Source organism: Vulpes lagopus, chromosome 11, assembly GCF_018345385.1.
Source record: "Vulpes lagopus strain Blue_001 chromosome 11, ASM1834538v1, whole genome shotgun sequence".
Taxonomy (NCBI): domain Eukaryota; kingdom Metazoa; phylum Chordata; class Mammalia; order Carnivora; family Canidae; genus Vulpes; species Vulpes lagopus.
The window spans coordinates 73,492,322-73,514,044 of NC_054834.1; the positions used below are offsets into that span (position 1 = coordinate 73,492,322).

The following is a 21,723-nucleotide window of genomic DNA, read 5'->3' on the forward strand; positions in this document are numbered from 1 at the left end:
TTGTAGTTAAGTTTTTTTTTTTTTTTTAAGAGTAGAAGGTGGCAAAACTTTTGGCCAAGGCTTGTGTCAGGATTGTACATTAAAAAAAATGGCATTTTGGGGACACTTGGGTGGTTCAGTGGTTGAGCGTCTGCCTTTGGCTCAGGTCGTGATCCTGGGGGCCTAGGATCGAGTCCTGCATCCGGTTCTCTGCAGGGAGACTGCTTCTCCCTCTGCCCATGTCTCTGCCTCTCTCTATGTGTCTCTCATGAATAAATAAAATCATTTTTTAAATGGCATTTTTAGGAAAAAGTGAGGAAGGCAGAGCAGAAAGACATTAGGATGGGCTGCCAGAGTTAGAGTTTGGGCAGGTTTTTGAAGTTAGACCTGGGTGAGGGTCTCCAGTGGTGATTCCAGGATCTCCTCTCGGCTCAGACCTCCTGGAGCAGCACCGGGCAGCTGGGTCCCCACGGAGCTAAGACGCTCATCTCCAACTCCCACAACCTCACATATCCTATCATGCATAACAGGGGTCCTTTTTATTTTTATTTTATTTTATTTATTTTATGATAGTCACAGAGAGAGAGAGAGAGGCAGAGACATAGGCAGAGGGAGAAGCAGGCTCCATGCACTGGGAGCCTGATGTGGGATTCGATCCTGGGTCTCCAGGATCGCGCCCTGGGCCAAAGGCAGGCGCCAAACCGCTGCACCACCCAGGGATCCCACAGGGGTCCTTTTTAAAGGGTCTGCTGTGTGCCAGGCACTGCATGCGTCCTCACAAATCCTCACGTTGACCCTATGAGGCAGGTATTAAGAACCCCTTGTGACAGATATGGAAACTGAGGGTCTGGGAAGTGGAACAACTTAAGGCCATGAGGCCACTTGATGACTCAAAGACTCCCTGGGGAAACAGGCCCTGTCTCTGGCCTCCAGGAGCTTTAAAATATATTTTTTTAATTTTTTATTTATTTATGATAGTCACAGAGAGAGAGGCAGAGAGAGAAGCAGGCTCCATGCACCGGGAGCCCGACGTGGGACTCGATCCCAGGTCTCCAGGATCGCGCCCTGGGCCAAAGGCAAGCGCCAAACCGCTGCGCCACCCAGGGATCCCCCTTCCAGGAGCTTTAAGTCAGCAATTACCTCATGAAGTGATGCGCAGTCAGGGGCACTATGGGAACACAGGCCTGGCAGTCAGGAAGGGCTTCCTGGAGGAAGATGCACCTAAGTACAGCCTGAAGGAGCTGGCTTGGTGGCATAAGGGTGAGGCCAAGAGGGGCCCACACTTTCACCCTCTCTCCCCAGCCTTCCTGTCTGCTGGCCTCGGGGTACTCGCGTCCTCAGAGCCCTACACCCTGCCCATGACTAGCTCCAGCTGGGAGCCCCGGCTGGACTCCCCATTCTCGTCAGACCCTTCGACCGGGGCCCAAGCCACAGTTGAGCCCAGCAAGCAGGGCCCCAAGAACCCACGTGTGTCCAGCGTGACAGTTCAGCTGGAGATGAAGGCTCTTTGGGAGGAATTCAACCAGCTGGGCACAGAGATGATTGTCACCAAGGCAGGCAGGTGTGAAGAGTGGGGGCGTGCGTGGCGGGGACAGGGGGCCATGCTGGAGCCGCATTTGGGCTGCTGAGCACCTGTCCCCTGCAGGAGGATGTTTCCCACCTTCCAGGTGAAGATCCTGGGCATGGACACGCTGGCGGAGTACGCCCTACTCATGGACTTCGTGCCTCTGGATGACAAAAGATACAGGTCTGGGGGCTAGCCGGGGAAGCAGCTCAGATAGCAGGGGCTGAGCCAGGGGCCAGTTGGAGCAGTGGCAGGGAGGCCAGTCCTGGGGCACCAGTGGAAGCCCGATGGCAGGGGGGAGCCCAGCTCTGGGCTAGCCTGGGCAGGCAGAGGGAACTCAAGGCCAGACAGCGTTCGGGGCTCTCCCATCCTCATGTGTGAGACGGGGACAGTGCATGGGCAGTTATGCTGAGGGACGGCCCCTCTGTCCCGCCAGTCCTGGCTCCAGGTAGGGGCAGCAGATGAGTGCTATGGGGTGCAGATGGAGTACCCCTGCCATTGCTCTGCTCCCCAGGTACGCCTTTCACAGCTCAGCCTGGCTGGTGGCAGGCAAAGCAGACCCGGTCACGCCAGGTCGTGTGCACTTCCACCCGGACTCGCCGGCCAAGGGCGCGCAGTGGATGCGCCAGATTGTGTCCTTTGACAAACTCAAGCTGACCAACAACCTGCTGGACGACAATGGCCACGTGAGGCCCCAGCCACAGTAGGGAGGGGTTAGGCCAGGGCCGGGGACACTGGGGCCTGGTCATAACAAAGCCTGAGACCAGGGCTAGCTGTGCCTCTGATGCGCAGAAGCCTTGAAGCACCCCCATCCCCTACTGATGACCAATGCTGGGGGCGAAGTTCACCTGTCTGTGGGCTGGACAGCAGAGGGGACTGTCCAAGCAGATGGGTAAGTGGGCTGGAGGTGTGGGAATGTTCCAGCAAACACTGTCCTCTTTGTAGAGGGGGCCAGGCCCATGGTAGGTGCAGGAATACAGCATGGTTGCCACTTTGTCAAACAAAGATCCCTGCCTCCATGGGGCAGGGATGCAGATGGTGAGCAAAGAATCCAGACTGCCCTGTGTGCAGTGTCTCAGATGGTGACAAATGCCAAGAGAAAAAGGAACCAGGGAGGGGGGCTGAGACAGAGGTGAAAGTTCCGTTCAGGGGGTTCTAGAAGCCACTGAGGCAATATTTGAAGAGAGATCTAAAGGAAATGGGGAAGGGAGCCTGTGTACCAGAAGTGGGAGCTGTTGCGGGGGAAGGGACAGTAAGTGCAAAGGCCCTGAGGTTGCAGAATGTTTGGCGAGTGAAGGGGAAGTGCAAGGAGGCTCCTCACGTAGCTGAAGTGGGATGAGTAAGGGAGAAGGAAGGAAAGAGACCCTTAAGCTGCCAGGGCTGATCTGCGCAGCCAGCTGGCTGTGGAGAGGGTTCTGGCTTTTACTCTACGCAGTGGGCACAGGAGACCTTTGAGTCGGGGGTGACATGCTGCAGCTCACTGGGGTTGCTGAGCACAGAATGGACAGGGAAGCTGAGAGGACGCAGGGAGACCAGTCAGGAGGCAGCTGAGGAAATCCAGGGGGACATAATGGCAGCCAGGCCAGGTGGAGACGGTTGGGTGGCAGAGGTGGTCAGATTCTGGATATTTCCGAAAGTAAAGCTGACAACGAGGCGTGGATGTGGGAGAACGCAAAGTGGCAGAGACGCTCAGACACAAGGGGCCTTTGCTGCAGAACCGCAGGCTCTCCCGGCCAGACTCTGCGCGCCCCACCCCCACCCCCACCCGCACCCGCACCCCCGCCGTCATAAGAAAGGCAGTCTTCCCGCCCCAGACAGGACTTAGCCTCGGGAGGGTTGCTGCTGCTCCCCTGCACACCGCCTTCCGCACCCCCCCACAGATCATTCTCAACTCCATGCACCGCTACCAGCCCCGCTTCCACGTGGTCTTCGTGGACCCTCGCAAGGACAGCGAGCGCTACGCGCAGGAGAACTTCAAGTCTTTCATCTTCACGGAGACCCAGTTCACGGCCGTCACAGCCTATCAGAACCACCGGGTGGGTGGGGCCACAGCTCACAGGCAGCTGCCGGCCCATTTCACAGGGACGGAGACTGAGGCCCCAGGCTCTGGGCTCCCACATGCTCACAGAGCCTTGCCCTCTCTCCTCCCCTAGGACGCAGCAGACCCCTGCCCTCGGTCATTCCCCTGCCCTTGTGCCCACTGGCTCTATGGCTCCCGGGCTGAGGGGCACAGGTCCCAGAGCCTCCTGTTTAGGGCATCCAGGGGAGACGGGGTGGCTGAGCCTGGGGCCCCGCAGCCTTTCCCTGGCTTGGGGGCTGGCCCATAACCACACTTTCTCCTCTGCAGATCACCCAGCTGAAGATCGCCAGCAACCCTTTTGCCAAGGGCTTCAGGGAGACCGACTCGGACTCCTGGTACTGTCTGGGCCTGGCAACTCCACCTGGCTGCCCTTAAACCAGCCCCTCACCCCCATCCCCAGGCCTCTTCTAAATCCTCCTGCCCTGCTGGGAGGGTCATATCCACTGACTCGTCCTGGGGTCCTGTTTGACTGATCACGACCCTTGGCCTGGGCTCCCCGCTTGACCTCCTGCCTCCATTCTTGTTTGTCCCATCCTCAGGACTGTATCTTCCCGAACCCTGCTCAGCATTCCAGCCCGGAGTCCCAGCAGCCTCAGCTCCTGCCTGCTGACAGGCCCCGCAGAGCAGGAGAAAGGTTAGCCCCCAGGCTTACAGACCCAGTAGGATCAGAGCCCATGTGATGGGCAGGAAGTCAGCTGACAGGGCCACAGGGCCTTCAGCCTGGGGCTTCAGCATGTTCAGCAAGCCCACTGGGCACCTCTGTGGCCAAAGTGGAGGAAACAGAGATTTCTGAGACAATTTAGGACCAAGGGAAGAGAGAACAGGACAGGGACAAGGTGCTAAGAACAAGGGTGGGAGGTGTCAGGTGGGCTTCCTGAAGGAGGTGGCTCCTGAGCTGGGCCTTGAACTAGGAAGGGTTTGGACAGTGAGAGAAGGTGGGAAAGAAGGGAGGGAGAGGGAAGAGCAAGGGCAAAGGCTGAAAAGGGGAGGAATGGGATGGGAGCAGGGAAGGAACAGGGAGGTTGAGGATGTGGGGAGGTCTGGGGTCCACTTAGACCACGTCCTCCTTCAGACCCCAACAAAGCTCCGGCCTCTAACTCCAGGACATCTGCCCGGCTGCACCATCAGCTGCTGCCCCCCCCTGAGGCTCTGCTGCCTCCAGCCACCTACCAGCCCCTCAACTACCACGGCCTGTACCCTGGAGCCCCAAGTCCCCTCAGAATCCCTAAGGCGCGACCAGCACCATACCCCCTGCCCAATATCCAGGCCGACAGAGATCAGGAAGGCCTGCCCCTCCCAGCTAGGCTGGGGCTCCTGTCCCCCACTGCCATGCACTTGGGGCCTGTCCAGGACCCTTAGTGGTGGTGAGGGCCCTGTGGACAGACTCCTCTTGCCCTGAACATTACTCCCTCCAGCCTTGCCTCTGCAGAGGCCCTGTCCCCTCCCAAGTAGAGCAGGGTAGGTGGAAGCCCAAAGAGGAAGGCTACCTGCCCAGAGCACAGCAAAGCTGAGAAAGTTCCAGGATTGGAACCAGCTCCCCGCCCCTCCCCAGAAGCTGTCCTCTTCTACCTTGGAGGAGGGGTGACTCCTCCAAGCCCTACTTTACATTAAACCATTTGGCATGAGTAGTCAGAGCACTTCTTTCCTTGGGGGTTGGGGTGGAGGGATTTAGGAACACTCAGACCCCAAATAATGGGCTGCAGAGGTCCCAAAGGTCTGCGCAGTGCCAGTGGGATTCCTTGGAGCACAGTGATGGCAAAGGTGCTGGCTCCAGCCATGGGGCGGGGCTCTGAGTGAGGCTGCGGTTTCTGCTCCCAGCCTTCTGTGTCCAGATGAGGACTGAAACTGCACCTCAAAGAGGCAGCTGCTCAAAATCAAAGGAAAGCATGGTGACATCTGCCATCCCACATATAGGTGCTGTGCCCAAGACTGGGGTGCTCTGGTCCTCCAGAAGCCAGGGTCTGGAGGGATGCAGAAACAGGATAGGCAGGGACCACACGGGCCAGGCCAAGATGGGGACAGGGGGAGGGACTTGAGAATCCAATCAAGACTCAAGCGACGCAGGAGTGCTTCACAGAACGGCAACATTCAAACCAACACCGAAAGGAGTATAAATTGCTAGGGACAGGGATCCCTCGGTGGCGCAGCGGTTTGGCGCCTGCCTTTGGCCCAGGGCGCGATCCTGGAGACCCGGAATCGAGTCCCACGTCGGGCTCCCGGTGCATGGAGCCTGCTTCTCCCTCTGCCTGTCTGCCTCTCTCTCTCTCTCTCTGTGACTATCATAAAGTAAAAAAATAAAATAAATTTATAAATTGCTAGGGACAGGGGCGGGGAGGAGGGGAGACAAGCTCCCCGCGGTGGGAAAAGCAGGGCAGACGCCTAGGGATGGAGCGGGTCCCTCGAAACCCCACGGTGCTGCGCGCGCCGCCCAAGAGCCCGGAGAGGAGCCGGGAGGGGAAGCCGCTGGGCACCGCTCCCGCAGCCCTGACGTCCTCGGCCTCCGGAGGAGCGCCCCGGGGGTCCCCGAAACACCCACTCCGAACATCCTAGGGCACCCCGCCTTAGGGCCTTAGAAAAGGGTCGGACACAGGCGAGCGTGGAAGGGCGCGGGGCGGGGCCTGGCAAAGCCTCGAAGCCCGACACCGTCAGGAGGGCCGGGCCGGGAAGCCGGGGCGAGCGCGACGCCGGGAGCTCCGGGGACTCTGTCTAGGCCACCAACGCCAGCTCCGCCCCAGCCCCGCCCCAGGCCCGCCCCCGGCCGGAAGCCAAGCCGTCTGGACCCGCCCCTTCCGGCCCCGCCCCCCAACTGGAGGCGAGCCCTCTCCCTCAGGCCCCGCCCCGTTCCGCCGAGGCTCCGCCCCCAAGGGCCCAGCCCCACCACCGCGGAGCTCACGGGGCGGGGGCGGGGCGACTCCTCCCGCGGCCCCGCCCAGCTTCCCGGGAGACTCGGAGAGCGCTCGCGGTGCGCCCCTCCCCTCCCGAGGCCCCGCGCCCTCCGCGTCCCGGCTGCACCGGGCGGGAATGCTGCCCGACTACCTGTCCGCGGAGGGCGAGCGGCGCTGCCGGCGGCTGCTGGCGGGAGCCACGGCCCGGCTCCGCGCGCGCCCCGCGGCGGCCGCAGTGCTGGTGCCGCTGTGCTCGGTGCGCGGGGTCCCGGCGCTGCTCTACACGCTGCGGTCCAGCCGCCTGGTTGGGAGACACAAGGGTGACGTCAGGTACACCGGCTGGGAACTCCTGTCCTTTCTGGGAGGAGGCCGCCGACCCCCGGACACCGCGGGGACCTGAGCCAGGCGCTCTGCCTCTCCGAACCTGGGTTTCCGCCCCTGGGGAACGGGTCTGGGGAGAGCGTCCCTCCGCCCCGAGCCTGGCGCCATGGGCGCTCCCGCCTGGAGCCATGCCGGACCCCTCCAAGCGCGTCCCGCACCGCCTCGGGCCGGAACACGGCTCTCAGAAGGCAGGACCCGGCCTCCTGTCGGCGACTCCGGGAGATTCGGGCCCGGGAGCAGACGGAGCTCGCCGGGCGGGGCTGCCTGGCTTCCCGCCCTGCTCCCGCCCCCGTCCCAGTGGAAACTGGGGACACAGTAGGGTCGTAGCGCCACTGCGGCCACCATAGGTAAAACTTGCGTGTGTGAGCTCCAAGGCGTTCAGGGAGGTCAACTGAGCCAGGACAGGTCACGTGGCTTGCCCGCGGCCTCACTACAAACTAGAGGTAGAGACAAAAGATGCTAGGTGGGTAGCTAGCCCTCTGCCACAACTTCACCCCCACCCACCATGGCCCCAACAGACCAAGGACCAGGCTCCCTGTGCTTGTTCAGTTTCCCAGGTGGCAAATGTGACCCCACTGACCAGGATGTGGTGCATACAGCTCTGAGGGAGACCCGCGAGGAGCTGGGCCTTACTGTGCCTGAAGAGCATGTGTGGGGCGTCCTGCAGCCTGTGCACGACAGGGTAAGGCTGCCAGGCCCTGCGGCCACCATCAGGGACAAGCAGAGTGATCAGGGCCTCTGGCCAGCAAACAGCATGGTGGAGCACCAGGCACCAGCCTGGCAGTCACATTCCATCCTCATACAACCCATCAAGGACGGGCCAAGGGTATCTTAGCTCCTTTTCCCAGGGGATACTGAGGCTCAGGGCTCCTGGGCTGGAGGTGGCTCCAGGGTAAGCCAGCTCTGCCCAACTTGGTGGAGAAGGGTTGTGGAAGTCTTCACAGGGTAGGTGGGGATTGGATGACAAGTGGGAGATTTTAGGATAGTAAAAGCAGAGTGAAGGGAACAGTCTGCAAAGGCCCAGAGGGCCGAAGGGCTCTAGCAAGTTCAAGGGCTCTGAGTTAGTGTGGCTGGAATGAGCTCAGGAGCAGGGGCTTCCAATGCTGAAAGCCTCTGGGTGGCCAGGTGGGGTCTTCCTCTCGGGCTCCCCTCCCCAGCCCCAAAGCTCCACCGAGGCATGCCTCCCTTGACTACCTGTCATCCTCCTGCCCCAGCAAAAGGCCACTGTGGTACCAGTGCTTGCTGGCGTGGGCCCACTGGATCCCCAGAGTCTCAGGCCCAACCCCAAAGAGGTGAGTAGGGGGATGGTGGGGGCCAACCAGTTGTGGGGAGCCTGCAGCAGCAAGTCCTCTGTCCTCCCTCTTACGGCCTCCTGCCCACAGGTGGACCAGGTATTTGCACTACCTCTGGCCCACCTGCTACAGGAGCAGAACCAAGGGTACACCCACTTCTGCCACCATGGCCACTTCAGCTACACACTGCCTGTTTTCCTGCATGGGCCACACCGTGTCTGGGGGCTCACGGCTGTCATCACTGAGTTCACCCTGCAGCTGCTGGCACCTGGCGCCTACCAGCCCTGTCTGGCCACCTCCAAGCGGCTCACAGGCTAAAGGCCTGGCCATAACCAGCCCCTTCCCTCACATTGCCAGGCTAGCTTCAATCTAGGACTGAATAAAGAGCCTTTACCAAGTCTGTGGCAACTGTCTCTTCTGCATTGGGACCTTGACCTAGGGCAGACCCCAGGGATGGCCTCTGACTGGGGTGCCTCTGTCCAATCACACTGCTACCTATTGAACAGTGGGCACTTACAGTGGGTGCTTACTGTGTACAGGTACTTGGCCCTCACCACAGCCCTGAGGTGAGGTCAGTGCTGACCCTGGCTGGTGAGAGCAGGGATCAGAGAGAGGGGACACCTTGCCCAAGGTCATTCCAAGCTAGGAATTGAGCCAAGCCCTCTCTGACTCCAGAGTGAAAACTCAGCCACAACACTGTAGTTCCTGCTCTCTCCTCTGTGTCTAGCTGACCCCGTCAGGCTGTAGGAATCCAAAGAGGAGCCCTGCATGTTACTGCAAAGTTCCAACATGCTAGGCTCCTCCCACACACCAGTACTGTGCCGGTGCCATATCTTTGGACCAGCCAGATGCTGCCCTGACCTCTGGGGGTGACTCAGTCTGGAGAAGACCTCAGAGTATGTCACACAGGTAATCATGTGACTGTATGTTAATTAATCACAGATAATAGTGGAGTTATACATTATGTAGACCAGAGAGAGGTGGTAAGCAGTCCAACCTTGTCATTGTGGACTGGGCAATATTAGCCAGGACAGGTGATAGGAAACTACCCACTAGCTGACTTTGCCAAAAGAGGAATGGTGATAAATTTGAGATAAACTAGCTCCAGGCATGGCTGGATCCAAGGGCTCAGGGGCTCGCTTTCTCTAATTGTGCCTTCCACTGTGTCAGCCTCACTCTTGGAGAATCCCTGCTCTGCGGGGATGAGAAATAAGGAGAGGGCAACAGCTCTAGGATGGCACAGCACCAGTATCCCACCAACAGGAACCAGAGCTTCATTTCTCTAGAAGCTCTAACCCAGAGTTGTTCATTCGTCATTGGCCCTCCCTGAACCTGTCACATGGCGTCTGTTGTAGTTGGAATTCATTGGTTGGCAGGATCTGCCTGCTGAGGCCTAGAGAGGACAAGCCTCCTAGATGAGACTAGGGGAGGGGAAATCTCCAGAGGACCACTGGGAAGAGACAAAAGTTTGAATGGGTAAAAATCAGCCAATTCTCCTGCAGAGTGACCTTGACACCAAAAGTGGGCAAAAGCAGGCCAGGGCAAAGGGCAAAGGAGGGAAGTTGGGGCAGAAAGAGTAGCACATGTGCAAAGGTTGGGGTGTTCAAGGACACAAGATTAGCAGTGTGGGGGTGGGGAGGGGCCCCCTCACTCAGGGGCCACCCTGGGGTGTCAAGGGAACCTGCTTCAGTGGTAGGTTAGGATTTTGTTCCAGGCTGGGAAAGCAGCACAGGGTGTTGAAGTGATGTGATTCCTGTTTGAAAAAGCTTGAGCTGCAAGAGGCCCAGGCTACAGATGCCCTCCCCTTGGAGTCCTCTCCCTGGGCGCCCTTCCCCACTCCACAGGAGCCCTGTCACCTCACCTCCCACACACCCCCTCTACACTTCCTGAAGTGTCCCCCACACCGCGTGCTCCCTCCCCCTGCACCCCTCCTGCCTCACCTACACCTTCCTTCATGGGCCCCTCCCACCACCCTCACACTTCACACCCCGTGTCACCACTGGCCCTCCAGACTCCTCACCTGGGAGCAGGGCGCATGATGATGGTAAAAATAACCGTGACAGTGTGTGAAACAGGGTGAGGGAGGTGGGAGGCTGAGCCCCTGCACTAAAGGGACCCTCGGGGTTGAGGGCAGAGAGGTGCCAGCCTCCCGAGCCCTGGAGATGAGCTCGGAGCCCCGCCCCCTCCCCCCCCCCCCCCCCCCCCCCCCCCCCCCGCCTTCCCCACCAGCTCTGGGAGGCCCTTTGCTCACCCTCTTGCTCTAAACGGGCACCTCAGTCTGGCTTATACTCCGCGAACCAAAGCAGGTGGAGGAGCTCACAGAGTGGTGAGTAGCTGCCGGCCTAACTGCCAGCAGACTGGGGTCCCCCTTCGGGCCATAGCCCCCACTTCTCCCCTGCCCCACCTACTCTGATCCTGCACTTTGTCCTCAGGTCCTGGCTGCCATTCCAGACCCCACTCCGAACCCTCGGGGATGCCTCTCCACTCAGGTTCCTTGGCCCGCTGCATTCCCCCTGTCTCCAGTCCGCAGGGGCTCCTCTGAGTCCCTTCCCCCATGGCAGGCATGGTGGCAGTGAGCCGGGGGCGGCCACCACGGGTCAGCATGCAGGAGCACATGGCCATTGATGTGAGCCCCGGCCCTATCCGGCCCATCCACCTCATTTCCGACTATTTCCCACATTTCTACCCCTTTACTAAGCACAGCCTGCCCACCCTAGACCCACACCCTGCAGTGACCCCTGCCATACACTCTTCACCCCAGCTGCAGCCTGACCCAGAGCCGGAAGGAGATTCAGACGACAGCAGTGAGTGGGGGCAGGGAACAAGGGGAGCACTCCTGGCCCAGCTCCCCAGGGATAGGGTTTGAGGCAACCCAGGCATCCGACCCAGGAGGAGCTGGGCAGGAGGCATGGTGCCATTTGGGGGGTAGGGTGGGGTTGAGGTAGGAGCTGACCCTGCCTGCTACCTGCCATTAGCTGCCCTGGGCACCCTCGAGTTCACGCTTCTTTTTGATGTGGACAACAGCGCCCTGCACTGCACGGCTCACCGTGCCAAGGTGAGGATGGGGGCAGGGGTCTATGGGCCAAGAGCCTGGGCCACAGGCCTGTCCCACATTCATTCTTTTTTCAGGGGCTCAAGCCACCGGCCTCAGGCTCTGTGGACACCTATGTCAAAGCCAATCTGCTGCCAGGGACCAGCAAGGTAAGGGTGAGACCCAGGCCCCTACTGGTGCCCCCTGGCCACACCCCAGCCTAGAATGCCCATCTGGCCCTGCTGTGTCCCTCCCGACAAAGCCTAGACATCAGGCATGGAGCTCCCCATCACTGGCTTGTGCAACTGGAGGCCTACCAGGGAGGGGGGCTGGGGTGGGGCCCCAGGCCCAAGGAGGCCCTAATCCATTCTACCTGGCCCCCAGGCCAGCCAGCTTCGGACCCGCACAGTTCGGGGCACAAGGGGCCCTGTCTGGGAGGAGACACTCACCTATCATGGCTTTACCTGCCAGGATGCTGGGCGGAAGACTCTGCGGTGAGGAATGGGCCTGGGCCACAAGGGGGCAAGGACGAGGTAGGGGGTGGGGGGAAGCTGACCTGGCTAGGTCTGACCTGAGTGGCTACCAGGCTGTGTGTGTGTGAGGACCCACGGCTGCGGCGACGGCGGCGGGCGCCTCCCCTGGGGGAGCTGCGGGTACCCCTGAGGAAGCTGGTGCCCAACCGAGCCAGGAGCTTTGATGTGTGTCTGGAGAAGCGGAAGCTGGTGAGTGGGGCTGGTACAGGTTGGGGTATAGGGACTAGGATCCTGTGGTAGGGAAGCTGGAAAGGGAACGGGGGGGTGGGGGTAGGGGACTCTGGGCAATATCTGGCCAAGTTGACCAGGCTCTTTGCTCTTTCAGACCAAGAGGCCCAAGAGCCTGGACACAGCCCGTGGCATGTCTCTGTATGAGGAGGTGGGTAGGGCGGTAGGACCAAGCAGGGATGGGGGGGGGGGGTCAACCTGGGAGCCCAGGCAGATGTGCATCAGGAAGGGCCTCAGGTGGGCTGAGGGGGTAGATCGAGGCCCAGGTGGGCCTGGGGACACTGAGAAGCCATCTCCTTCACAGGCCCTAGCATTCATATGCCCTGGGAACAGGCAGACCCCAGTGCCTGGACAGGGAGACTCCCTGGCTAGGGCAACTGAGAGCAGCCACTGGGCACTGGGACAAGCAGAGCCCTCAGGAGGCAGAGACGTAGGCCAGGTAGAAGCAGAGGCTGCAACTGGTGGGTTCTGTCTGTGGCCCAAGTTGGGAGGGCAGGTCAAGGTCCAGGAGAGAATGGACAGCAGATGGGGCTCTCTGGCTTCTAGGTTGACCCCTAAGCATTGTAGGTACCACTCCTGGGGCTTGTATCCCTACACAGGGGCTACAAGAGGCAGAGATGACTGCAAGAGGCTCCATGCCAAAGACCAAAGGCATGGCCAGAACCCCCACCCCCACCCCCAGCTCAGCGGGAGTGAGGGCCCTGCAAGGCTCAGGGCAGGCCCTCTCCAGCTCCTCTAGGTGGTTAGGGCCAGGTGCTGCTGCCCTGCCCCCTGGTGGGGCTGCAAGTTGCTGCACCTGCCAATTAGCCAAGGCCAGGCTGGCAAGTCCCACTCAGGTGGGGCAGGCACTCTGAGACACACACTTCCTGTCCGAGACCCCACACACTGAAGCATCACTGTGCATGGCAGGTGTTTATGGAATACTCCCTTACTGAGAAAATGTAAGCAAGGTGGTTGGGCTTTATCTGAACTGAATCCTACCTTAAGTATGGGAGAAACACATTTTTCCCGGGCATCCTCCCCAAGTCCTCACCAGGGGCTGAGGGTGGCAAAGGACATTCAGAATCTGGTCCCCTGGGTGGTGGGGGGTGAAGAGGGTGGTAAGAGGTCATCTAGGAAGCTCTTAGCATGTTTGTGCCACTCAGACTCCAGCGCCCTTCCCCTCAGTGACAAAGATGGCCTGACCTCACCAGTAATATGGCCTGAGCAAGCCCCTCCCCTTCACAGGCCCTGGAGGGTACAGCGCGGATCTGGAAGCTCCCTTCCAGGGCACCAGGCCAGTGACTATTTTTGGAAACTGAATCATGACATTAAATTGTTGGCCCCTGATTTCTTGAGTTGTTACATTCAGGCTGACACTGGTGGGTGTGCAGGCTTGTGGTTGCACCTGGCTGACCACAGCCTACCCTGCAGGATGAGGTGGAGGCGGCAGGGGAGGAGCGGGGGCGCATCCTGCTATCACTGTGCTACAGCTCTCAGCAGGGCGGCTTGCTGGTAGGTGTGCTGCGTTGCGCCCACCTTGCCCCCATGGATGCCAATGGCTATTCGGACCCCTTTGTTCGCCTGTGAGTATAAGTGGGTGGAAGGGCAGGTGGACAGTGGGGGTTCCCTAGAGCCCTTCTCCGGGGCCACACCTAACCTGATCCCATCCTTCCCAACCAGTTTCCTGCATCCAAATGTGGGGAAGAGATCTAAATACAAGACCAGTGTTCGGAAGAAGACCCTGAACCCTGAGTTCAATGAGGTAGGCCAAGGCCAGGTGGAGGCAGTCTTCCAGGGTTAGGGAGGTCAATGTTCTCTCAGCCAGAAAGCATAGGCCCCCTCTAACCTGAGCAACTCACCTGTTTCTGAGTCTATAAAGGACTCAAGGCCCCTTCCTTCCTGCCTTTCTGCCCCCTTCCCTGCAGGAATTCTTCTATGCAGGCCCAAGGGAGGAGCTGGCCCAGAAGACACTGCTGGTGTCTGTATGGGACTATGACCTGGGTACAGCTGACGACTTCATTGGTGAGAATGTGGGGAAGCGGGGGGAGGGGCCCAATGGGCTCCCACATGGCTCCTGACTTCTGTCCCCCAACCAGGTGGGGTCCAGCTGAGTAGCCAGGCCGGTGGGGAATGTCAGCAGCACTGGTGTGAATGCCTGGGCCGCAGTGACTGCCGACTGGAGCTGTGGCACCCGCTGGACGGTGCGCCCCTCCAGCTCAGCGACTAGAAGTGGTACCCAGCCTGTTCCTGCCTACCACCCTCCCCTAAACTGACCCATAGAGCTGGGAGGACCTGGAGCTGCCCCACCCACCGTGCCCAGCCCCACATCAAATTTTTGCTTTCTTATCCCCCTTTCAGATTCACCCCCCTGCCAACCATAAAGCAAGAATAAACCTTCAAATCAGACCAAACAGAGCCTGTTCTTTTCCCTGCCCATCACCTCTGCCCTGTGCAGACTGGGCCCCGTTCTTGCTCCCATCCTCCAGAGGCCCCCACTGGGCCAGGTCCAGGTCTGAACCCCAGGCCACTGCCTTCCCCTCACCATACTGGGAAAGGCCCCTGTACCTGCCCCTGCTAGCTGCACTGAGGGATGGGTGCTCAAGATGGTCTGGGACAGACCGACTCACAGGAAGCCAAGGTGTGGATTCATGACATGACCCTGAGCTGACCTATCCTTCCATCAAGTGGGGTCCAAGTAGGGTATGGGAAGCCTCTAATCCTGTCTGGTAAACAGACCTCCATGAGTCATGGGCTACAGTGGCAAAGTGAACAGCAAGGCCACAGAACAGATGCATCAGGAGAGTGGGCAGCACATGCTTTATTGTCCAGCCATCTGGACAGATGGACTTCGGTGCAGGGCATTGAGCTCAGGAGGTAGCTTGCCTGGCCTGGTGCTGCTGGGCAAACCTCTGCATTCGTTCCTCAAGCTCTGGCCGAAAATGGCGGATCAGGCCCTAGAGGCAGGTAGGAGACACCATGAAGCAGAGCTGAAAATCTCAGCACCCTAAGCCTCAGCACCCCCCCACCCCAGTGCCCACAAGCAGGGCAATGAGTACCTGCACAGGCCAGGCGGCTCCATCGCCCAGGGCACAAATGGTATGGCCCTCTATCTGTTTGCTGATCTCCCAAAGGGAGTCGATCTCGGCTGGCCGGGCATCCCCCCTCACAAAGCGGGCCATCACCTTGTTCATCCAGTCCACACCTGCAGCCATGGCAGTAAGAGAGAGCCCAATGATCTCCAGCCAGGGTGTAGGGAATAGCACTCCAAGGCTGTAGGCCATGGGAAGGGCAAGGCCAAGAGAAACTACAGCTGGCTGGGAAGCAGCAGCTATACATTCAGTGTCCAGAGCCCACCCAACCTTTGCCCCGTGCCTGACCCAGGCCTAGGCGAGCCAGAGAAGAAGTCCCCACCCTGCCCAGGGAGCTTACCCTCGCGGCATGGAGTACACTGGCCACAGCTCTCATGCTTGTAGAACTCAATAAGGCGGGCAATGGCTTTCACAATATCTGTCTGGGGTGACAAGAGAATGAGCAGGCTCCTAGGCCGGAGCCTCAGACCTTTAGTAGCACACCCTGATTCCAGCAATGTTCTGGCCACCTCCTCCACTCCCCCTATCCACTGGCACTGCCCAGACCCCAACAGGCATTCCCTCTGGCCACAGGACCTGGGATCCAAGAGCTGGCAAGAGTTCTCAGGAAGCCCAGGGAGGGGTACCGTACCACTGGGTGGGGAGCATAGGCAGCCCTTACCGAGCGATCCATGACAATCACAGCAGCTGTGCCCAGGCCTGTCTGTGCTTGTACCAGCGCATCAAAATCCATCAGCACTGTCTCACACACCGACTTGGGGATCAGTGGTGTGGATGAGCCGCCGGGGATCACAGCAAGGAGATTGTCCCAGCCACCTGTGACACCCCCTGGGACCACAGTCAGTTCCCAAAAGGATGGATGATCAGGGCTGGGACCAGCATAGCTGCCTAGTCCTGAGCCCACGACCTTTGTCCGCCCCTGCCCAGCACTGCCTCATGAGGCCCTCCCTGGCTTTCTCCACGAACATCCTGCCCCACTTCTGCCCCAGTTGGCCCCAGGCCTCACCAGCATGTTTTTCAATCAGTTCCTTCAGGGGTACAGACATCTCCTCCTCCACGGTGCAAGGGTGGTTGACATGGCCAGAGATATTGAACAGTTTGGTGCCAGAGTTACGTTCACGACCAAAGCTGGCAAACCAAGCACCCCCACGGCGGCAGATGGTGGGGGACACAGCCACTGTCTCCACGTTGGCCACGGTTGTGGGACAGCCAAACACTCCTGTGGAGGAATGGGATGAGGGACTGGTGGCCACCAGAGGGTGGTCAGGTTTCCTAGCAGTGGGGTCTGTCCCAGGGTCCTGCTCTGTGATCCAGTCCCCCTTCACTCTTTTGTCATTCCCATCCCCGACTGGATCCCAAACTCCCAACATACACTGCAATGCCTTTTCATCTCTCTCCCCCTAGTCCCTAGAGGACTGGAGAGGACCCAAGTGTCTGACATGGGGGCTGAGGCAGGATGAGGGACTGCTGTCACCACCTTACTCAGCATCTGGCCCCAAATCCAGAAAGTGCTCAGAAATTCCCTAAGAAAGGCCACTGGGCACCTGATGCCCGATGAGATTCCACAGGACGCAGCACAAGGCTCAGGTTCAGGCCGAGTCTTACCCACGTCGGCAGGGAATGGCGGCTTCAGGCGGGGCTTGCCCTGCTTGCCCTCAATGGACTCGATGAGTGCTGTCTCCTCCCCACAGATGTAGGCCCCGGCCCCACGCACAACAAACACATCAAAATCATAGCCAGAGCCACAGGCATTCTTGCCGATCAGACCAGCCTCGTAGGCCTCTCGAATGGCCACCTGTGGGACAAGAGTGTGAGGGTGCCACTCCCACCAGCCCGAGAACACTGTGTGGTGGGGAGGGGAACAGACCAAGGGAGCCCATGTTCATAAAAGTCTGGGAGAAAGCTCCTCTTGAACATGAGCAGAGGATGCTCTGGAAGGTGGGGATTTTACAATGTGTAATTGTAATAACATTTAACAAATTCTCCAACTACATGTATTTTTAAAAGAAAGGCTGAGGAAATAATGAAGATTTTAATAAGCACTTTCCTACAGATAGTGGATCTGTGGGAGATTTTCTTGTGTGTATGTATGTGTGTGCTTTCCTATCTTTATAAAGAGCAAATATTACTTCTGCAGTAGAGGTTGATTTTTAAATATGTAGCAATAACACTTATACATAATGCTACTTTGTGCCAGGCGCTGTCCCAGGTGCTGTTTCTGCATCCCTCATCACTGTTGTGTAAGAGCCTAATAGAATGGAGTGAGACTCTGGTCCTGGACCAGTCACTACAGGCACCACTGAGCTCAGAATTACTGAAATGACCCCTTGACCCTTCTGCAGGAAAAATACGTGCGAGCCAACCCTGCCCCAGGAGTCATGGAGGCCTGAAAGCCTCTCAAGTTGAGGCTCTGGAACATACAGAAAGAGCCCAGAGGAGGCTTTGGGGCCATGTCCTATTTACAATGCATGCAGCAGTGGCAACTACTCTTCAGTTCAACCCCAAACAGACCAGGTGCTAAAATCTAAGAACAACTATGGCAGTAAGCAAGCACGTGAGTGCACACCCAGCACCCTCCCTTCTGTGGATGCCACTCCCATTTCCCACCTGCAGATTGGAAGCCTCATTGTAGAATTCCCCTCGGATGTAGATGTAGGCAGCACGGGCGCCCATGGCCCGGCCCCCAACTAGGCAGCCTTCCACTAGCTTGTGGGGATCGTGGCGCATGATCTCCCGGTCCTTGCAGGTGCCCGGCTCACCCTCGTCTGCATTCACGACTAGATACTTGGGCCTGTGGGTGCCAGCACATTGGTGAGGCTACAGGGCCACCAGGGCTGGGCCTTCAACTACATGCCACCACACTCCACCCAAGGAAGCCTCAGAGATGGTCTCCTCTGACAGCCGATCTCTCGCAGTCCTCCCAACAGTCCTAGGGGCTCTGCTTGCTCACCATCAATGACAGCAAGCTCACTGCTTGTTACATCCTTGGGAGACTATGACCACGGGAAAGGTCTTTGTTCTGCTCAGTCCACATGTTCCCTTGTGCTTTCCTAAGAGCCCAAATTCTGCTCTTGGTCACCAAGAACCTTCCTGAACCTCTGCCACACCTCTGGGGTCAAAAGGAGGTAAAGTAGCTGACATTTATCATTTGTTTTCTATCTGCCAACCAATTTAAGGGCCAAGAGCTATATGAACACTATATCTTAATCCCTGAAAAATAGAAAATCCACTTATAAAAATAAAATCCACTTATAAAAATAAAACTGAGTTCAAAAAGACCAGGAGATAGCACAAAGCCTTATAATTAGAAGGCAGGGGATCCCTAGGTGGCTCAGCCTGGTGGTTTACTGACTGCCTTTGGCCCAGGGCGTGATCCTGGAGTCCCGGGATCGAGTCCCACATCGGGTTCCCTGCATGGAGCCTGCTTCTCCCTCTGCCCATGTCTCTGCCCCTCTCTCTCTCTCATGAATAAATAAATAAAATCTTTAAAAAAATAATAAAAATAAAAAAAATAATTAGAAAGCAGGATTGATCAATACGTCCGCATGAGTCAAAATCTTGTGTTGATTCTGCTATCCCTGAGGAAGACCAGAGAGAACTGACTTTCACCTACTTAAGCTCTGGTGAGGTTCTCTCATTCATTCACTTTTTTTTTTTTTTTTTAATTTTTTTTTTTTATTATTTATTTATGATAGTCATACAGAGAGAGAGAGAGGCAGAGACATAGGCAGAGGGAGAAGCAGGCTCCATGCACCGGGAGCCCGACGTGGGATTCGATCCCCGGTCTCCAGGATCGCGCCCTGGGCCAAAGGCAGGCGCCAAACCGCTGCGCCACCCAGGGATCCCTCATTCATTCACTTTTAGTTTCAGAGGAAACAGTCCCAGGGCCCAGGTAAGCCATAGCAACCCCCACGTTTCTCCTGCAACCCCATCTCTGCCTCCCTACACACACCTGCCATCTGAAGGCTTATTCATGAAGCTCCACTTCAGGCCAGTGGGAAAGCCAGCACCACCACGGCCCCGCAAGCCGGATGTCTTGACCTCACCCAGGATCCAGTCAGGGCCCTTCAGCAAGATCTCCTTTGTCTTGTACCAGTCACCCCGACTCTGGGCACCTTTCAGCCTGGACAGTGAGGAAGGCATTGAAGGGGAGGCCTTGCTCTGGGACCACAGAGCTAAGGGCACCATCTCATCATCTCACCTCCAGTCATGGCGGCCATACAGGTTGGTGAAGATCCGGTCTTCATCCTTCAGCGAGCCAAATGAGGTTTTCTTGGGTGCTGTCTGAGGACACAGAGTCAGGAGGCTCAGCACAGTTCTGGGGTCATGAAGGGCCAAGCCAAAGGTTACAGATTCTTCAGTTCCCCTGATTAGATGGGGCTGGGCTGAAGAGATGGTAAGGGCCTATGCCTCAGAACCCTTCATAGCATCAAAGCTACCACCAATTAGTAGGCACTTCCTGCTTAGTAGGCATTAGGCTAAGTATTTGACATCCAAAACCCCATTTCATCCTCATAACCCTGAGACACGAATGACTTCCTCTGTTTTACAGAGGAGGAAACTGAGGCTAAGAACAAATAGAACTTATGGAAGGGCACACAACCTAAAGCACTAGCTGGAATTTGAACTCCGGTCTGTCATGGTCAAAGCCCATACCTGAACCACAGCACCTTACTACCTCCCTGAGCCCAATGTCAAGTATGTCAAGTATCCATTCACTTGCCTGGCCGTCCTGCTGGACCAAAGCTTGGTCAGACCGGGGTCTTATATTAATAACTCTGCTGGAAACAGAATGTGCTTACTGATGCAAAAGAAACACTTCACTGGGGCTGGGATACAAAGGTGATGGAGGGCGACCCACTTGAGATAAGACTGATGAGAAGTGGGGTCTGGAATCCACATGGCCAAGTAGCGAGCACCCCAGGTGAGGGCACCCCAGACTCCCACCCCCTTTAAAGTCACTACAGGGAGCAGAGCGCTGGATGGGCCTTCAAGAGACGTACATCCTCCCCAAAGCTTGTTTTCTGCAGCTGTAAAATGAGGACAATGACACCTTTACACTGTATAAGGCCATGCGAAGGAAGGAAGGAGACAAGGGCGCTTCTCCACCTGCAAAATTTTCTATGTCGCCCGGCTGTTAAATGGGGAAGCCAAGGAGCCGGAGGAATGGGGAGTCAGCCTTCCATAGGGACCCATTCCCTCTACATCCAGGCCGGAGCGGCAACCTTCCTGCCGGGCTGGGGAAATGAGGAGGTTCTCCGGAAGGGACTACAAAGCCAAGGGATGGCGCGCGCAGAGGCACTGAAGCGAGACCCGACCCGGGGACACCCCTGGCCGGAGCCAGGCCGGGTCTCACCGTGTCGCCGCTGAAACGCACAGACACCCGAGCGGGGAGCGACTTGCTGAGCAGCCGCCGTGCCCCCAGCATCACGGTAGACAGTTCAGTCACCTCCCGCTGTCACCTTCACAGCTCCGAGGCAGAGGAACCGGCGCTCCCGAGACGCTAGGCGGCGCACAGGAAAAACGTCACGCGCCCCGGCTCCGGTTGCGCGCGCAAGCTGCCCTGCGCCTCTATCGCCTCGCCCCCGTCTCCGCTTCCTCGTAGGAGGGCGGAGAGGCTAAAGTGGCCTCTCTGGCGCGGGGGCTGCTGGGAAATGTAGTCCCGTTGGCTTCCGGGCCCGCTTTTCTCTCTCTAGGGGGTGGCGCTTAGTTTCTAGTTTCCTTGCTCACTTCCGGACCCCAGACTTTCAAACCCCAAGTAAACAAACGTTGCAAGATGCCTTCTAATGGGTTCTGGTGTTTCCCACTTTCTCCACGTTCTGCATTTAGTGCGCACCTGTTTATGCACAAGTGTATGCTGGGAGAAGAAATCAGGCTGGTGACGGCCCTACGAACCCCAGGACCCTGTTGTCACTATTTTGTCCTCAGCTCCCCGACCCCAGTCTGGGCACTGCTGGGCTCAGGGAGGTATTGCTTATCAGGGACAGTTCCAGAGGCAAGCAGGGGATAGTTGGAGGTGTTAGGTTGGGGTGAGGCAGCGAGGGTGGAGACGGTGGAGATGGTGGAGATAGTGGCACAGCCTCTTGCCCACGCTGCTAAACCCTGCCAGCCAATTCCTCTCCCCAGCCCCTGGGAGGGGAATAGAATAGAGACAGGCACTCCTGCTCAAAATCTTGGAGTGGCGGCCCTGCCTTCACAGCCAGGCCCTGGTCTGGCATTTAAGGACTCTGCCCCTCTCCCCAGGCAGGATCCTCAGCTCAGACACATCACCCTTGAAGCCCCTGCCCAGGACCCCTTCTTCTTGGGACTTTACTGTCCTCCCCTTACTGGGTGCTCCCCCGGCCTGAGGAGGTCCTGTGTCCTTTGCCTTCTTGGGAAGCCTCAGGAGTCTGATTAGCTCTGGTCTTTTGTCAGTTCTCTGGCACCTGTTCGCTGGGACACTTTGCCCTGGTCCAGGGACAAGGATGCCCTTTTTGGTCTTTTCTTTAGGGATCCTCTATTCTCTTGTCCCATAACCATCCTTTCTTGTCTCTCCTGCTAGTTACAAACTCATTTACTCTTATTTTCTCAAATACTCCCTATGGCAAATATTCTCTAGAATAGAGTTAACTTTATATGTGAGGAAAAAGTTGAGGCCCATGGAGTTTCATCTCTTGTCCATGGGCATGACACTGCAGAG

At 57.9% G+C, this 21,723-nt stretch overlaps 4 protein-coding genes across 5 annotated transcripts; 3 read left to right on the forward strand and 1 right to left on the reverse strand.

Annotated features, from left to right (window-relative positions):
* Window positions 1-1,095: 1,095 nt before the first annotated feature.
* On the forward strand, window positions 1,096-5,849 carry TBX10 (T-box transcription factor 10). The gene is made up of 7 exons (XM_041722575.1): window positions 1,096-1,540; window positions 1,625-1,726; window positions 2,058-2,229; window positions 3,424-3,579; window positions 3,891-3,958; window positions 4,163-4,257; window positions 4,696-5,849. The coding sequence occupies exons 1-7, from the start codon at window positions 1,131-1,133 to the stop codon at window positions 4,980-4,982; spliced, it is 1,290 nt and encodes a 429-aa protein (XP_041578509.1). The 5' UTR covers window positions 1,096-1,130; the 3' UTR covers window positions 4,983-5,849.
* A 694-nt stretch (window positions 5,850-6,543) lies between these two features.
* On the forward strand, window positions 6,544-8,579 carry NUDT8 (nudix hydrolase 8). The gene is made up of 4 exons (XM_041722731.1): window positions 6,544-6,838; window positions 7,439-7,571; window positions 8,104-8,181; window positions 8,272-8,579. The coding sequence occupies exons 1-4, from the start codon at window positions 6,645-6,647 to the stop codon at window positions 8,497-8,499; spliced, it is 633 nt and encodes a 210-aa protein (XP_041578665.1). The 5' UTR covers window positions 6,544-6,644; the 3' UTR covers window positions 8,500-8,579.
* A 147-nt stretch (window positions 8,580-8,726) lies between these two features.
* LOC121471865 (double C2-like domain-containing protein gamma) lies at window positions 8,727-14,361 on the forward strand. Of its 2 annotated transcripts, none has more exons than XM_041722729.1 (11): window positions 8,727-10,807; window positions 10,943-10,985; window positions 11,157-11,236; window positions 11,311-11,382; window positions 11,597-11,706; window positions 11,799-11,934; window positions 12,071-12,124; window positions 13,387-13,538; window positions 13,636-13,717; window positions 13,881-13,977; window positions 14,052-14,361. In XM_041722729.1, exons 1-11 carry the CDS (start codon window positions 10,736-10,738, stop codon window positions 14,180-14,182), a joined length of 1,029 nt encoding a protein of 342 aa, XP_041578663.1. In that variant the 5' UTR covers window positions 8,727-10,735; the 3' UTR covers window positions 14,183-14,361. The 2 variants fall into 2 exon arrangements, with proteins under 2 accessions (XP_041578663.1, XP_041578662.1); XM_041722728.1 differs by having other exon boundaries at window positions 8,727-10,507; window positions 10,614-10,985.
* Window positions 14,362-14,758: 397 nt separating this feature from the next.
* NDUFV1 (NADH:ubiquinone oxidoreductase core subunit V1) lies at window positions 14,759-20,560 on the reverse strand. Its single transcript, XM_041722727.1, has 10 exons — window positions 20,401-20,560; window positions 19,246-19,328; window positions 18,997-19,167; window positions 17,652-17,835; window positions 16,650-16,839; window positions 16,051-16,263; window positions 15,706-15,872; window positions 15,385-15,466; window positions 15,012-15,157; window positions 14,759-14,909 (listed from the first exon to the last, which is right to left on the reverse strand). The coding sequence occupies exons 1-10, from the start codon at window positions 20,470-20,472 to the stop codon at window positions 14,823-14,825; spliced, it is 1,395 nt and encodes a 464-aa protein (XP_041578661.1). The 5' UTR covers window positions 20,473-20,560; the 3' UTR covers window positions 14,759-14,822.
* Window positions 20,561-21,723: the final 1,163 nt, after the last annotated feature.